The sequence below is a fragment of the Pseudorasbora parva genome, chromosome 21 (assembly GCF_024679245.1).
Source record: "Pseudorasbora parva isolate DD20220531a chromosome 21, ASM2467924v1, whole genome shotgun sequence".
NCBI classification, from domain to species: Eukaryota; Metazoa; Chordata; class Actinopteri; order Cypriniformes; family Gobionidae; genus Pseudorasbora; species Pseudorasbora parva.
This window is the reverse complement of record NC_090192.1, coordinates 7,589,212-7,607,946: the sequence shown is the minus strand read 5'-3', so window position 1 is coordinate 7,607,946 and position 18,735 is coordinate 7,589,212. Positions and strand designations below refer to the sequence as shown.

Sequence of the window (18,735 nt, the reverse complement as noted above, 5' to 3'; positions counted from 1 at the left end):
GAATTGTGACTTTTACATTTTTATTTGCAGGCTTTTCATTGTCATATATATGTGACCTACAGGCCTGGAAAAGTCTTAAAAATAAAAGTCTGTAATTAAAAACTAAATTTGTAGTCAACATCAGTGTTTCCAGTAATTCCTCATAATTGTCTTCATGACAAACGAATGGAAAAGTCTTGGGGAAATTAGTGAAATTCATTGGTCAGAAAGAGAGAAAATAATTTAATTTTAATGTATGGTCAAACTGATGCTTGATCGAACTGGAGCAGCAGAATGAAAACCTGAACAGAAAGTTTCCAAGACTTTGTATCAGAAAGTGTCCCTTCCCCTCTTTAAATTGTGTTTGTTTTTTATGTAATTCAAGGCTTAGACTCCTTGTGATTACTCGTTACGCATCCAGAAATGTTGGTATCATTAGAAAGTTGCATTTCTTAATGAGGGCAGGGTAATCACAGTCTACTGGGCTTTCAGTATCAAGAGTTCAATTACTATTCCAATTTACCATCTTGCCTAATAATGTTTTCAATGTGATGCGCAATTAACAAAATCCTATAAACAGCTTGTGCGGTAATCATTCACTGAAGTGGTATGAAGCAATGCATCCAAGAGTGAAAGACATTTCCCCATTAATATGACTGATTTGCTCTACAGTCACGTGTTGTTATGGACCATTTTAATTGTGAGCCCTTTCATGAGCCTCGGGGTGTATGTATTTCAGTGGATTGTGCTTTCCCTTATAGGATGCTCTCTGTGTTTGTTAGTGTTGTGGTGTGCGAGTCTGGATTTGTACCTGTGTTGGCTCAACATCGATCCCTTGGCCCTGTGGCCTTCTGTAGCAGATGGTTATTGGGGTATTTCCAGGTGCCCTAGAGCCTTATTGGTCAGATCACACTGATTATTCTGAGAGGCTCGGGAGCCTTAGTGGCAAAAGGACCCATCGCCCCAAAAGCCATAGCAATCAGCTCAGACTGTATACACTCCGGGTCCCTGGAGCCCTAACGGTCAGCTTGTGCTATAAAGGCAGAATGGCCATGAGGGCCTTAGAGGCTTGTTGGTCAGCTTGCACTGTATATTCCTCAGGCATCTGAATGGCCCTAATGGTTAGCCTGCAGATTATAAGCCAAAGGCACTGCTTTAGTTTTCTTTGTCTCGGGCCGTGCACCCTGAGGCTTTGGAGGCCTCTGGTCAATCTAAGAACCTACAGTACTGGCCCTATCCATAAGTCAGTCCCAGTTTGTTTCCTCCAAAAATTCAGATTGCATCTGAGGGACTCAGTGAGTTGGATTCTAATTTGGCATATTTGACCTCATGAAGCACTTTATCCTCTAGCACTAGCTACTCTAGCACTAGCTACTAACAGTAGTTTGATATGTGTGAATCTGAAAAATGGTGCAGGGCACAGAGTGAGCTGCTGTGGGGAAAGTGCATCATCCACTTTGTAATAATAAAGACATGCTTTATATTAAGGGCTTCAAAATAACAGGTATGATATAACCTGCATCATTTAAAGGGGCTTGCCCTGATGCTCTGACAGGTACATGTGCTGACGGATAGATACTTCTGCTGTTTAATGTGTTTGAAGTAGGGGTTGCACAGACTAGTTGATTAATCAACTAGTTGGCTTTAATGCTCTGCCGTGATGCTTTAATCACATATTATGCCCCTTTTCACAAGATGTAATATAAATCTCTGGGGTCCCCAGAAAGTGTCTGTGAAGTTTCAGCTAAAAATATCCCCTAGATCATTTGTTATAGCTGGTCAAATTTGCCCCTATTTGGGTGTAAGCAAAAAAACGCCTTTTTGTGTGTCCCTTTAAATGCAAATGAGCTAGTGCTCCGTGCCCCCCTTCCAGAACAGGGCTGATCCTTTGAGCTTTGGAAACTCCATCAACAACAAAACAGGCAAATCTCATGCAGCCAAAATGTCAGAAATAGCATTGGTATTGACCTATCCTTCAGTGTAAACAAACTAAACAAACAACTTTTCCTCAAATCCACCATTAGGGAGGGTAATGACTCTCGTTGGTAAAGCAGTCATGTGTAAAATGATTTTTGCAAATGATTGTGATTTCCTTCAAAAAATTAAATTCATGCCAGGAGTCTATGGATACTTGTATGTTCTTTGGTACTTTCAACAACAGAACATTGGTAATGTTTTTGGTGCAGACATTGTATTACTCTATCGCTGATACAGGGAGTAAACAGAAATGGTGACTCTGTTCTTCCCACTCAGGGGTATGTCTATGCTAAAAGGGCCAGTCATCAACAGTCATGGGTAGTGTTTTTTTTGTTTTGTTTCAAGTGCAATTTTTTTTTCCTCCTGTTTTGCGGTTGAGCTGCACGCACATGCATGACCCTGCTTAATTGATGATCGATAAGTCTTAACAATCAAATGTCTTATCGACAATGAATTGATCATCGATTAATCATTAACATCCCTACTCCATTTTGATCAGGTGAATGCACGTTTTAAACAGCTTATTGTATGTGCGTTCTATAATGTGCTACTCATGCATTGAAACGCACATACATAGCCCGCATGCCATGTACAGATTTTGCGCGCACAAACTCCAGAAGTGCAGAAATGTATTGTCAACCCTGTTCTGTGATTTATCAATAAAATAGCTTAGAAACTGATAAGTTCTAGCATATATTTCTTAGTAATAAAACCCACAGCTTCACTTTAAGTAGAGAGACGCTGCCATGTGGAATTAATTCATACGCAATCGCTCTCTCACTAATGCATTCATATAAATGTAATCTTTACTGCTACTTTATCTCTATCTGATTTAGAACGAGCAAAAATATGAATATATTGACCCAAAGACAAAAGAACTGATAGAAATAAGCTGTTATGAAGGAGCAATAGCCCGTGGGCAGCACTGTCATATGCCCTAGCTGTGCACAGGGCAACCCGTGTTCAGTCTCAGCTCCAGGTTCAGGCCTATTGTTCAATAATGACGTCATCAGCGACCAGTCGACTCGACTTTCATCATATAAATGTCAACTTTTTGAGATGTAGTGCTTTCCTCAGTGCATAACTTATTTTTCAAAGGTATATTCTCCTCCTGTTATTGCGCTCCATCTCCATCTCCTTCAAATGTTAGAAACTCATGTAAATATTTCCATTTTGCTGTCAGGAGTGAATCTATCGCATGCACGCCAAACAGACGGAGTGCAATATAATATAATTCAATAGAGTAATTCCGGCTTAAATGTACATATTCTAAAATATTTGTTGTTGGACAATAAATGTGATAGACAGAAAAAACATCTGATAGAGGCTTTTGCAGATGTTCAGGCAGAAATCTTCACCCTGACCATATCCAAAGAAGTCCATTACCCGTAAATTACTTCAATCTTGTTGATGGCCTTTTACATATTCTCTTGGCAAATTAAACACAATAATAAAACATTAAAAAAATTCAAACCCACTAAGCAAAACCATTTTCAAGGGTTATTTTGTACTGGCACATAATGATTTTGTTTTCCGCTAACAGCAGGTCTTATTTATGGCGTCTCTTCAGCCCGCTGGTGAACAAGTGTGTTTTTCTGTCTATCAATGTGGGTCTGGCTACTCTCTTCTTCTTCCCCTATTCTCTGAGCATCTGTCAGATGGCATTTCAGTATACTGCCATCTGATGTCTTCTCATGCCCATCAGCCTGTTTTATTCATTAGCCATCCTCAACCACACAGAAATAAACCAGAATCTTTGCCACGCCTACCTTGTGAAAAAAGAAGCTCTCACACTTTCTAGGCATGATGCAATCATACCTGCAATTATAGAGTCTCTTAAAAATAAAAAGACATAAATATTGAAGCAAACTGACTGGAGAGAAGATATGAGAGTGATGTTAATCAAACTCCTCTGGATTTTAAAAGAGCAGCGGGGAAATGTAGTGTATGATAAAACACAGTATGGCAGAACTCCTTGTGCTTTCGAAAGCCCCATGACCCCAATCCTCTCCATATGCCCTGAAGACACAGGAGTGAGCTGAAAAAAATCATTTGTAGTCTGATTTCACACCACAACGCATGCCCCGACAGGCACTATGTGTGGTGCTGTCCCCACCCGTGGGTGGATGGATGGGTTTTTCAGCTCGTTCTCGCGAGGACAGGCCCACCCGCGGGCTGCATTTCTCACCCGGCATCCCCCTCGTAATTATCTCCATCTCAGCAGGGTTACAAACCCTTTTGTCCCCGGGCCGACGCTACACATCAGCTCTTGCAGACTCATAACTTATGGAACTCGCAGCGGGAGGTGTGACTTTAGATGAACAGAACAAAGTGAACAAATTGAGTCTGTCAGATTTATTTGAATCCCACTAAGAGCGCTTCACAGAAGAATTTAAGTTGACCAATGTTTGAAAGATTTTGGTTTAAATATGCCTGCAAATTTACACTTTACAGGCTAGAATACAATACATTAATTTAGCCCAGATTTGCAGTCTGAACATGTCACAAACAGCCAATCTGCAGATTTTGGCCAGTCAGAGAAAAATGTGTTCAATTGTCATGTGTTTTCTAACGTAAAAGCACGTTCCTTGAGTTTGTTGTGTTCAGAACGACTTGCAAGTATCGTAGTGTTTGACCCTTAGTATATGATGCTCAGTTCTTCTCAATAACCAATTACAGTTCACAAGTGAATGAATGTTTTTAAATCTGTTCAGAAGAGTCGTGTAATGTATTCCAACCCTAACAGAACTTCACATAGTCAATCACTGCAAAAGAACCACAAAATGCCATGCTTATCCTCGAGTGTTTATTTAATAATTCAGCAGTCATTGTTAAATATTTCTAATATAATGTCCACATTCTCTCATTTGGAAAAGGGTTAGTTCACTAATGAAAATTCTTTGTCCTTCAAAGCCCATAAGACTTTCATTCATCTTCGGAACACAAATTAAGATTTTTTTGACCAAATCTGAGAGCTTTCTGTTCCTCTGTTGACATCATACTTCATGAATATTAAGAGTTCTTAAAGAGATAATTAAACTAATCCATATCAACAAGCTTGCCGTGTAAGAACAAACCTCATTGGTTCTTGTGGAAGCTCAAACTTTGCTTCGTAATACGAGAATGAACCTCATTGGTTCTTGTGGAAGCTCAAACTTTGCTGCTTAACACGAGAATGAACCTCATTGGTTCTTGTGGAAGCACAAACTTTGCTGGTTAACACGAGAATGAACCTCATTGGTTCTTGTGGAAGCACAAACTTTGCTGGTTAACACGAGAATGAACCTCATTGGTTCTTGTGGAAGCACAAACTTTGCTGCTTAACACGAGAATGAACCTCATTGGTTCTTGTGGAAGCTCAAACTTTGCTTCGTAATACGAGAATGAACCTCATTGGTTCTTGTGGAAGCTCAAACTTTGCTTCGTATTATGAGAATGAACCTCAATGGTTCTTGTAGCAGCTCAAACTTTGCTTCCTAACACGAGAATGAATCTCATTGGTTCTTGTGGAAGCACAAACTTTGCTGGTTAACATTGGTTCTTACACATCAAGCGAACATGCTTGAGCAAGTTGTTGAATGTTTATATGCGAATAAAGCCCTAAATTCAATCTGTTCCTCTTATAAAGCGGTCGAGTCTCTTCAGAAATTTTGGACTAAATCGCTCCATTAATATGGATTAGTTTTAAGGTTTCTTTATGAACTTTGTTATGCACTAAGTGGTAGTTGTGTAGCTGTCAATGGAGGAGATTGCAAAATAAAAATGTTTAATTTGTCTTCTGAAGATGAATGAAAGTCTTATGTGTTTGTAACAACATGAAGGTATGTAATTATTATGTATTAATATTATATATATAGTAGTTATTTTACATTTTTTGATTTTATTATCTTTCAGGGTACAGCGGCCAGTCGAATTCACTATAAAGTGGATTTGGAGCAGTTTCCTTACAGCACTAGTATCTTCGGCGTGGAGGAGAACTCGGGGAGCGTTCTCACCAGGGTCAATCTGAATGAGGAACCCAACACTAAATTCAGTGTAAGTGCACAACGGTCTTTTCCTAAAACAGTAAGGCTTGTTAACTAGCAATCCACAGGATATAACTGGCCAGTCAATCATTTGTATGTGTCCTACAGATTGATTTAGATTAAATTGCTGGACTGCCTGATGCTGTCTGAGCAAAACTAACTCAATGGTGAGTTTAGAAACAGTCATTGTAATAGTTCCAGTTCTGACAGGATTTTCTGGACATAGTTTCCCAATGCATCACAAATTTCCTTATCAGATGCATATACACACATCTGTAAAAATAGATGAGCCACAGCACTTGATGCAGCAGTACATGTGCACAATCACATTCTTAGACATTGGACATCATATCAAGTCTGTTCTGACCTCAGCAATCATAATCTTCTCTCATCATCTGTCAGTTACGCTTGCTCCATTTATGCCAGAGTTCAAATAATTTCATGACCCAAAAAGGTTCACTTTTCTCATTGAATCGAAAGTTTATAAGGAAATCATAAGATTAAATGTATTAAAGGGATAGTTCACCATAAAATGAAAATCCAATAATTTACCCTCAAGCCATCCTAGGTGTATATGACATTTTTTCTTTCAGCCAAACACAACCGGATATATCTTGGCTCTTCCAAACTTTATAATGGGAGTGAGTAGTAACTGAGATTTTGAAGCCCAAAAAATAGTCCATCCATCCATCCATCCATCATAAAAGTAATTCATATGGCTCCAAGGGGTTAATAAAGGCCTTCTGAAGTGCTTCTTTTAAGTGCTCTAAGATTGACACTTTAGCGTCTACACCGCAGCAAGATGAAGAAATCTTTTCAGAATGCTGCAAGCGCACAGGAGGTCAAGAAGCAGCTTCACCCTTTCCGTAACAACATTGAAAGCTCAGCTAAAATGGACGAATAGCTGATGATAGCTGTACATGGTGGGATTTTTAAATATATCTAGTAGCAAAGCTAATGCATGGGCTGGGACTCCATTTATCCACTGCTGAAACTTTCTCGTTTTAATGGAGAAAGCGGCTCATGATTGCTTAGCTACAGCAGACACCAAGGGTGCACAAGTGTCAAAGTGCTTTTGAAAGGAGGAGAAAGTGGCATGTTCTGTATTTTGCACTCGTTTTAGACGTGACTTCAACAGCCCCTTAATCTGTTCTGTATTTTTAACTTGTTTTCCATTTCCTTTAAACATTCTTAAAATTAGATACATTTATGTTAAGAAAGGGGTGTGTGGAATATTAAACCTTTTTTATATATACTTTTCATACCCTTTTATTGATAGAGACAGTAGTAGTGAGAAAACAACTAAAAAGGAATTCAATGGGAGGGGAGGCTGGGGTGTTACCATAGACAGTAAAATAAATGGACACAGCGACCCCATAGACTTCAACGGCGAATTGTGAAGTCAATTTGAAGCACTCACTTCCTGTTGGCTGAGCGTACTGCGCAGGTCAGACTGAGCTTGACGACATAGATGTGACGTAAGCAACCTGTCTGACAGTTGTAAGTCTTTTAGAAGTTGTGGAAAGTGAAATCTGAATCACGTTGTTTAAATGTTTTGTCTCACTATCGGCTTCTCCCCATTCTTCTCCCTTGACTTTATCGGACTTTGTCTCGACTGTCTGATAGTCAGTAAAAGATTGGCTGCGAGTGTCTCCCCCTGTCTATACGGTAATTTCTCTACTGTGCGGCAGAGTCATGTTGGTTATGACGCAATCATTAGCCTATTTTTACAAAAACAGCTTTTAAGGGGCGATAGTGTAAGATAGAAGTTAATGGAGCCTTTTATACATTATCGTGTTTCTTTATAAATAAACAATGGACAAATGGAGTCTTTAAATCGCCTCAGATGTAAAGTTGTTCACTGTCAAAGTGACGCAAAAATCAATGGGAGTCAATGGGATGCTAACAGCAAGTGATGGCTTGGTTAGCAATGGCCGTCCCTATGGGTGGAACGCTTTCCGAGTGATAGATTAATCCCCTTGGGTGTTACGGACTGCCAGGATGGGCTAGAGCCCTGCATTTATGGCCGAGCCCGAGGGGCCCGACTTTTTTACCATCCTAGGGCCAGTGGACACTCCTCACACAGCTGCTAAAAAATAAATGTGTGAGAGCATGTTATGGGCTATATATGTTGTAGTCAGATATGACAGCGCTACTGCATGTTTGTTTATGTTGTATTGGTTTGGATTGTATAGCCGTTTTGTTTGCAAGCCTGCCTCAGCTTGTCAAAAATGCCTTTTTACTGTGGTGGTGGTGGTGGTGGTGGTGGTGGTAATAGTAGGTTAAATGTTTAAACTAACATTGTGATGCTTGACGTGTTTTATATCTCTGGTTTTTATTAGCTAGACAAGTCAAGAGTTGATTTAAAAGGGTAAATGGATCAAACGTTGTTAACTCACTGTGGGCCACTGTCCTCTTGGCCGTTACTTAAAAAAAATTACACTTTAATTTAACAAACAAAAAAGCTCTAAATATTTTTCTAAATTAACTCAATAAAGAAATAAAACGAAACATAACTAATTTGACATTAATACCCAAAACTGAACTATTTGAATGGCTGCAACAATGTAATAAAAAAAGCACAAAAATCTAAAGCAAAAAAAAAAAAAAACCCCATCCTCTAGTCGACTCGGGCGGAGATTTTTAATAAGCTGTCGGACACGGGCTGGTCTATGGCCTCAGAGTCTCGGGCCAGGGCCGGACTAGGGCCTAGATTTGAGACCCGTGCAGGGTTCTGGGATGGGCCACCACACAGACATAAGACTTGTGTAGAGGTGCAAAGAGTACCTGAAAACCATACTTGAGTAAAAGTAGAGATATCTTACAGTGAAAATGACTTCCTTAGTACCTTTGCAACTACATGTCAGCTACCAGATGCTAGAGAGTATTAGTAGACTGTAAGCTGAATATCTGCTAACACTGAATTTTGATGGACCCTCAACAGACATTCTACTGACTATAAGTAACTTTGCAACTACATGTCAACTTGTTTGCAACAACATGCCAGCTTTAACCTAACAGGCTAGTAAAGAGTCTACTAATACTCTAATGAGAGTTAGTCAACATGTAGTTGCAAAGTTACTTTTAGTTAGTAAAATATCAAAAGTGGACCTTTGAAATAAAGTGTAACTGTTACAAGTCACCAATTACTCAAATACTACTTGAGTAAATGTCTTAGAGTATCTGATTTTAACAGTACTTAAGGGTTTTAGTCATAGTGATTATATTATATTATTATTATTATTTATTTATTTATTTAATCTGAAAATAGTTTTGGCCTGTGTTAATACATGCAACCTTTATACAAACCTTTATACAAATCAGATTTTAAATAATTATATTTCCCAATGTGTATTCCTTGTCCTTTTTATCGTTAAATAGATTTTCTCTCGTTTCCAAACAGTTGGCGGTTATTGCCTATGATGATGGGGAGCCGATGAAGTTCAATAAGACTCTGGTGGAGATCACTGTCCTGCAGCCGTCCATCATTCCTGTATTCACGCAGGAGGAGTACAGGTGAGCAAACGCTTGTGGAAAAAATATATGCATATAGTCATGTGAACACCCTTTTGCATTATATGGTTTTGCATATAAAGATTCAGGACAAAAAAAAATCATTTGATCTTTAGCAGGTCTTAAAATGAGGTAAATACACCTCAGATGAGCACCAACACACCATATTACACTGTGTCATTATGTATTTAACAAAATAAAGCCAAAATGGTAAAGCTGTGTGACAAACTAAGTACATTAGTAAAGTTTATTAGTCTCCCACATTGCTGGGGAGGAAATTTGGCCTGCTATTCTTCACTTCCTTGAGGTTTGTAGGCATCTGTTTATGCACAGCTCTCTTAAGGTCCTGCCATAACATTTCAATCGAGTTGAGGTCTGGATTTTGACTGGGTCCTTGCAACACCTTCATTCTTTGCTTTTTCAGACATTCTGTTGTATATTTGCTGGTGTGCTTGGCATCATTGTCCTGTTTCATGTCCCAATATCAGTCAAACTTTAGCTGTTGGACAGATGGCCTCGCATTTCTCTTTAGAATACGTTCCAGAGGAGTTCATGGTCTACTCAATGACTGCAAGGTGCCTGGGTCCTGTGGCTGCAAAACAAGCCAAAAAATCATCAACCCTCCATCAGCATGATGGACAGTTGGTATGGGGTGTTTGTGCTGATATGATGTGTTTAGAAGTCTTGAGGTTTGTTCAGAAGCAACTTTGTAAACCTAAGCTGTGCTGCCATGTTCTTTTTTGAGAGACGAAGCATTCTCCTGGCAACTCTTTCAAACAAGATATATTTTTTCAGTCTTTTTCTAATTGCACTCATGATGTCATGAACTTTAACATTTAGCATACTAACTGAGGCCTAGAGTCTGGCCAATGTATACTTCACTTTTTGATGCAAATTTCATCATCAGAAGAATATGCGCGAAGAGTACTTGCACATGAGGTTGTACATGTGCATTTCATTTTTTGCAGTATTTACATGGGTTGTAACTCATGGTGAGCGATTGCACAAAACTGTTCATACTGTCGACTGTAGGGATGAAACGATTACCGGTTTCACGGTAAACCACAATAAAATGTACTGGCAGTTAGTAATATTGTTAAAAATTTATTATGATAATTTTAGTTTGATTGTCATAATTTTGAAAACTCGTGGTAAATCCTGTCCAGCAAGCAGTCTGTCACAGGGCGCAACGTTGTTTTTTGAATGAGAAGAAATGGCAGAAGGCGGTGACAGTGCCGGGAGGTTTGTCAGCCTTCTAAAAGGACCAAATCTGAGGTGTGGTCATATTTAAGCTTTTATAAAAGTCCTGAGGGAAAATGAATCGAGTATGTTCGCCCTGTCTGCAGAACATGCAAAAAGAAAGTCACTGCAATAGGGGCAAACGCTTCAAATCTGCGAACGCAAGGCAAGTGGACGTTGACCTCAATACACTAAAACTACCTCTGGGAAATAATAACATGAAGCTTCCACAATTTTTTTATATATATTTTTTTTATATACAACTGCTTGCTTTTATATACAGCAAGTGGCTTTGAGCCAAAGACGAAGTAACAAGTTCAGCAGCACAAGTTTAGCAATCAGCAGAACTAAATATAGCAGTTTATTTATGGATTTTATAGAATCTGTATACATTGTTTAAACATATTAATTTGCTGTTTTCTGATGGCCATGTGTTTAAAAGTTGATTTTTACACAAATATATGTTTGGTTAAATTACATAGTCATAGTGTTTTTAAAGTATGTTTATTTTTATATGCACATCATTTATTTTGATTTGACTTTAAATCAAACAAATGTAATTGTATTGTCCTAAGCCGAAAAGCAGAGGTGGAGCTAGTACAAAATTAACCCTGTTTTGATCATGAAGATTATGAACAAACAAGCCTTTTTCATATTAACATGCAATTGTAGATCATGCACAATACAACCAGAAATGTGTATTTTGAAAGTAAACAGGGTCATTAGCTTATAAGCACTATGAAAAGAACCAGTTTTAGGTAGTTGTATTCATTATACAGTAAAACCGTCAGCATAGATTTAACCATAGACTTTATGAATATGTATAATAGCTGCAAGGTAAAGTGTGCTGCAAAGGTGCAATGTAATGTTTTATACACACTGGTATAGGACATTTGCCCTCCATTCGAATGCATTATGACTGCTTTATTAAATTACATATTTAATATATTTGACACAAGGGGTAATCATTTAAATTCACACAGTTCTGAGGCAAATAACACTTGCACTGGCTTGCAAAAATTGATTTAAAGTCAAAAACATTTAAGCTTATTTTGCTGAATTCATCACACAGGATATTCATCAGTATGTTCAGAAGAAGACAGCACTGTCTGTGCGCATAGATCTGTGACCAAAAATTGTATCAACAGCTTTATAGTGAAGTGGTTTTTGTACGCTGGCTTTGATGACAAATGGGGTTAAAATAGCCTTGATAACATCCTTATCCATTGATTAATCAGGGCTACAGAGACAGAAACATGGAGATGAAAAGACTTGGCCGAAGGGCTGAATTAATGTTGTGTCCTATAGAGCTGCAGAAAGGTCATAGTTGATAGTAGCTCTGCAGCACAGTGAGAATAACAATAGCTTTCAGATGCAGCCCACCGCCAGCGGACACATGAGACGGGTATCTGTTGCCCCAGTGTGGTGAGCACAGGGCTGGATAGAGTTTGTCTGATCTGCCTGGCTTTGCTGGTTCAGGAAACTGCTCTGAGGTATCATCTAGAGGTGGAGAAGATATAACACTGCCTCCATAATTACCTACTTACAGCAGTAATCTTCTAGTAATTTACATTCAATTGTGTGAGGCAAGCATAACTATTTCTATTGCTAATACTATGCAAATGTACCTCATATCATGGTGGTACCTCAGATGCATTCTGTTCATTGTCTTAAGGGCAAGATAGTCGGTTTCGAGCCTTTTTTTTTTCAATAAACTTAGGCATTCCTGCTGAAATCCAGACTAAAGTGGTTTACTTGTCTTAACTGGCCTCCAACCTGTTTGGCAACACTTAGGCCCTGTTTACACCTGGAATTAAGATGTGCTTTGGTCGATCGAGCCGGTCCGACACATGCGTGTCTATACTACGAAATCAATCCGGTCTAATGCGTTTTCGATTACCTCTGGATGTGGCCGAAAGTGGACAAGCTTAAAACGTTTTAGACCCCCTTTACACCTGTATTTGGCATCATTCACTTGTGATCCGACCAGAACACATCTTAGTACCAGATATATACAGGGCCTCAGGCTGGTCTAGTTCGATGGTTTTAAAAAACAGGATTGTATCGAGGCACAGATCTGGCAAAGGGTACATTGAAGGTCCCAATTAGCACAGTGGCCCCCATCATCAGGGCTCTACATAGCGATCATTGCGTCCCATTGACACATTGAGATGTGTAATACAATCTGAATAAAAACGGGTGTGGCGACGCAGCCATGCGCGCTTACCAGATGCCTCGCGCTGATGATTTGCAGCCAAATCAAAATTAACTAGAAATACCACATTTGGATTATCATAAACAAGCTCAAAGGCAGAAATGCCACCAAAAACAAATGAATTAATAATAATTTTAAAAAGCCCTTGGAGTTTTGTGATGTTAATCATTAGGCATATCACGGCATATCTCATAAAAAATTCTCTGCTAAATCACCCGCAGAGCATCCTGCCACTGTTGTTTATTTTGACGATCATACCCTTCACTCATTTTTTACACTTTCCTATTTGTGATTTTTTTTAAATAAATTTAGTTTCCTCTTTAGTTAGGCATCAAACTGTATCTGTATTGGCATGCTAAGCTTATGCCAAAACTAACATGGTTATGCCCATACTGGTGTGTATTTCAGAATACCTGTTTATTTCATACCTCAGTTATTCTGCTGTTTTATTTACTTTCATAATATATGTTTCTGTTTCTGTTTCATTGGTGTATGTTAAATTAAAAAGAGAATACAATTGTTGCGCACTATCTAAAATGCGTGGCCACTCAGTTCAGTGGCCACTAAAATTAAATATAAACTAGGGCTGTGAATCGATTCAAATATTTAATCGCAATTAATCGCATATTGTCATGAGTTAACTTGTGATTAATCCCAATTCAAGCGCACATTTTTATCAGTTCCAAATGTACCTTAAATTAATGTTTCAAATTTATAATACTCTAATCAACATGAGTATGGACAAATATGCATGCTTTATGCAAATGTACTGTTATTATTAGTGAAACCATACTCAGAGCATGACATGTATCAAAGGTCACAGATGTTTGTCAAAGAACTAGTTCATGTCTCTTAAGCCTAAGCTTTAAAATTCAGAATAAGCAGTGATTTCTCTCAATTTAAGATATAATTAAAGGGAGTTTTTACACTGGCAGTTAAATTCAGCAAAGGGCACAGTTTGTATGAGAAATTGGTAATGTGAAAGCCGTCATGCGGACCTGAGAGCGCACTGTTCTTTAAATGGTGGTGCAATGCATTAACTTATATTGATTAAATCATTTCACACCAGAGCTTCTCAAAATAAACCTGAAGCCGTAATAATAACTGTCAATAATCTACCTATAGCTAATAGTTAGAATGACTGAAGTCGTGTTTTACATTAAGTAACAGACACGTATGGTAGAAGAGCACTGAAATTGGAAATTATTAGTAATTATGTGACAAGAACATCATGAAAGCACCCTCCGATCCTAAGGGTCTGCAGGAATGGGTTTAATTAGCATGTGTTGTTTTATTGGTGCAGAAAGGCTATAGATAATTACAGGTTGGTTTGCAAATGTTTAAATTAGATGTTACGTATCATGAGTGTCATGCTTTAGTTTCTGGGCTCAAGGTTTCCCCCACAATAATCATGTATGCGTGAAAGTTTATAGCAAGTGTAATTTTGGTCAATCTGCAAACCTCTTTTATGTTCCCATTCATAGTTTTACCATCACGTCACACACGAATAGGAATGCCAGCTTGGAGGACAGAACAAGGTTTTCCTCCTTTGCCCCACCGGCAATTATTGTACTAAGCACTGATGTACTAAGATAGTGATATTAAAAGACAAAATCCAGTATACACTTTCTAGATGCTGACTATATACAGGTAAGCATATTTGGCCAGAATGCGAACATGATGCATAATGATGCCATGTTAGACACATTATTAAACATTAGAAAAAGTTTTTTATATTTATTTATCTCCTTATATGTTTTCCCCTGTCTCAATTCAAGTCATTCGACCTTGAGACGTCACACAGTCAGACGCCTCTCTCACGACTGTTGATTGACAACAGTGTTTCAACACAGACCCGCTCTGAGCGAGCTCATCTCAGTCCGCCATTGTTGATGCGCTGGAGCAGAATGGTGTCTAAGCGATTTGTGGTGTTCTGTTCTTGGGTGTAATAATGAACACAGCAGTCATTTTGATGTTCCTAAATCCGAACCGCTGAAGACACAGTGGCTGAGTTTTGTTTTCAAAGGGAATATTCCCTCCGAATAACATCAATGCTTTTATGAAGGAAAAAACGTGTACTTCATGTTCACTTTATGAAGTAAACTTAAGTAAATTTCAAGTATATTTTTAGGTATACTTTATGTTGTAAGTATACTAATATCAATCTACTGGTAGTAAACTTGTTAGTGCACTTTCAATACTGCTTGGGACTAAATCGGCCCACTTTTTAGCATATAAAAGTATATTTTTAAGTATATAATAATTGCACATTTGAATACATTTCTTTTTCATGGGGGTTTTAATCATCAGATATTTGGAGAAATAGACCTTCAATGAAAGGACAGAAAGATTGCAATGAAAATGTATTCATTGGTGTTTTGAAGTTGAACAAAATAACATCAGAATGATTAAATGACAACAGAATGTATTGTGTTAAACTTTCATTATTGTGGCTATTACTGTTCAGTTTTCTGTTTTTTTGTGCCATTTAAAAAACTTGAATCTGGTGCTCTACAAGGTTCGACACGCATTTCTGCCTGCTGCGCGGTAGAATCAATGTTCAGTTTTCAAGTGCGTGATAAATCGTTCCCACAAAAGCTATTCCAGTGTAAATGTATTTATCAATGCTGAATTTATTTGGCCTCTGCAAAGGTTCAGGGTCCTGTACACTAGTGTGTCTCTTCATGGCAAGAATACACTGGATGTGTGATGAGACCGTCGATCATACGGCTGCGGTTCTCCCTCCATCACCTCAGATGCTGGAGTGCAGATTGGGATCCTCTTTACGCAGCTTCATTTGGCAGTGAACGAGCAGCACTTGAGCCGTCGCCTGAACTGAAGTATGATTAGTTTCTGTGGGTAAAGTCATGCGGACGGCAACAGAGTTCCTCTCTTGACAGAAACTCATGACTTTGATTTTCGTCTTCAACTATCTTTTTTTTTTTTGTTGAAGATTCACGAACAATACCCAAGAGCGCTTGGCTCGCAGGTGGAGAGCAAGTCATTCACGGCAAGTTTTGAGACTAGTTTAGTTTGGAGTGCTGGCTGACGATTGCATGCCTTGATCTGAAGTGCTGTTACGGGGTACGGGTCGTTGTACAGTGCGTCACTTCTTATGTGAGCTGAAACGTTGCATTTGCCTAATGTAATCTGCCATGAATTACAGCATCGGGACTCCAATTAGCCACATGTGGAGCTCTTTTCTGATGCCCTGTCGTCTTTGCCTCCAGTCTTGCGGAGGTAATGGAAGTGTTTGGCCTGCGCGGGAGTCCCCGTCTCTGCTGCACCTGCAGGATTAGTATGCAGACACTGGTGGTCCCTTTGTGCCGTCCCACCAGCTCAGGGTCAGACAAACAACCACACCATTAGCACAGCGCTCCTTATTAAAATGTAAAGCAGACCAACACACTGGCAAGCTGGCGTTAGACTTGATAATGAATGTAACTGCGATTTTTTTTTTTAGATTCTGTGGTTGTGTGATGTATCATCATGATGTATTTAGCATACACCTCGACAAACAGGTAATTTAGGACGCAAAATGACATTTCATTTGGTAAGATCTGATTGTTCTTGTATTGGATTATCTATCATCATTCCGAAACGATCATTTTGATGTTGGGCGCTGCTTTAGCGCATATATTTATATTGGTGAATACTGGCTGTGTTTATGTTCAGGTGTTGTTGACATACAGTATGCCACAGCCTACGCTAGCTAATGCTAGCTCACACTCAAATAAAAGTTTTCATTCCTTTTATTGTGAAATCTTGCTTGCAAAATGTTAATAACTTTTACAAATAAGAATAATAAATTGCATGTTTTCTTAATTTCTTCTATTATCACCCTGAAAAAGTTATTTCACATAACGTTTACATACTGTATAGTCCTCAAGTTAAAAAGATTGCTGAGTTGAAGCACTTGTGAGACTTCTCAGGAATGGATTTGCAACTGTCTCTTCGTCGCGTCCAGTGTAGACATCTTACAGCTATTGTGACGCGGCACATATCAAGCTCAATCTTTTCAGACTGAACATTGGTCTGGGGAGTCTGCTCTGTGTTTTCTACTGCACAAGAGGAATGATCAACAGGCATGGTTCAAATGACTCCGTACGCATTCGGATAGTCTTTCATCCAATCAGACCAATGATCCATCGCTTCTGTATCCGTCATCATGTTAAATCCGCCAGTAGCGCGCCAGGTGTATAAATCGGTTTGTGATATTGTGAAATTTGTAATGGAAACAGGATAGAAATCAAATCGCCGGCAGATCTGGCTGGGTTTACCCAGTCTACTAGTAACATGGTGTTATATAAGATATTTGTTTATAACAAGTCTTTTACAAGGCTTTTAATAAAATGATTCATATCTGTAGAACTTTTCAGACTTCCATTCTCAAATAAGAGAAAAATGTTTCATTACAAAATTAAACTTAAAGCTTTCTTGAATTGATGGAAATTTCCGCCTTCCTGTGTTTTATGGTAGGGGGCGCTATGACACATCTTCCAAAAGAGTACTGAATCTCCTGATCAAAACACGGGTGAAGAAGCAGAAACAAGCAATATAGATACAGTACACTGAATTAATAATAAATTATAAATATGTTCAGCATTCTGCAACAAATATTTTTCAGGTTTTCTTGACTATTTTAAGTCTTAAATTGAGCAGGATATATTCAAATGAAGCGCATTGATTTGACAGGCATATATTCATGATACTTAGCGGGACAGCCGGTATCTGAGCCCTCCCTAGCTCTTCAGTGACCCAAAAATGTCCAATGTAAATCCGTGGTGGAAGGGAGCCATTGGAGCAGATACCTTACATTAACTTCACTCCAGACCAAGACAATATCAATCCGCTTCAGCTGTGTCTGCATCAGATCAGTAACAAGTTGACATGTCTGTTCTTTTTTATGTGGATTAGCGTGTCAAATTAAGGACATTATAACTCCTTTCATTTAAATGTGCTCAAGTGAATAGACTTTATACAGTAGTTCTGTTACATTTGTTTTATGAGTGTTCTGAGAAAACACATCCCTGGAATTCCTACACAATTTGCAATATTCCAAAACGACATTACGACACAATAAATATAACATTAAGGCAACTCTAAGATGGCATTCTATGCATTTGTCGTGTGAAATAATGTCTGTCATTCATTATTAGAGCATCACCCTCAGGCTGAATAATGCAAAGACATTAGAATTATTATAGCGATTATAATATAAAGCTTACGAAATGGTTGTAATAAACTAGCGCTAAGACCCAGAATCTGCTCTACCTAAATGTATGGCCAGGAGCCGATACTGCATTCAAGTGTTGATTAAAAAAAAAAAAAATTACTAAGATTATTTTGTTGTTTTAAAGTAGAGGGTCTGTTCTTATGTTTATGTTGTATGCTCAGGATAAGATAACTATATTCATTCGCACAGGCACGTAGAGCCAAAACACAGCAAACACAGTTCTTTTGCAAAATGCATGCAGTTTTGTTACATAATGTACCTTTAAAAAAAATAGTAGTGAATATTTTGATAAGTTTTTTAATTTGTTTGGTTGGATGTTTATTTACTTTTTTTTTTTTTTTTTTTTTGAGTGTAAAAGCATATTAAATGTAATGGACTGTTTGGTTTTGATCATAGACTGTAAAAAAATATGGACGTAGTGTCCGTGACGTCACCCATAGGATTCCGATAAGCCGTTCTGAAGCTTAAAGTAGGGGCGAGCTGGGCGTTGCCATCTTGTGAGCGAGTCAACGCGTGTCACTCCCGGATAACAGAAAATGGGCAAAAAGGCG

The 18,735-nt window shown here is 38.5% G+C and overlaps 1 protein-coding gene across 4 annotated transcripts in view; it reads left to right on the top strand.

The window, feature by feature from the left end:
* Window positions 1-18,735, top strand: part of pcdh15b (protocadherin-related 15b) — a 321,029-nt gene that overhangs the window by 233,118 nt on the left and 69,176 nt on the right. For all 4 annotated transcript variants that reach the window (XM_067430706.1, XM_067430704.1, XM_067430705.1 and 1 more), the window contains 2 exons: window positions 5,851-5,991; window positions 9,385-9,497. In XM_067430706.1, the coding sequence (XP_067286807.1) occupies window positions 5,851-5,991; window positions 9,385-9,497 (254 nt within the window). The remainder of the gene's footprint in view (window positions 1-5,850; window positions 5,992-9,384; window positions 9,498-18,735) is intronic.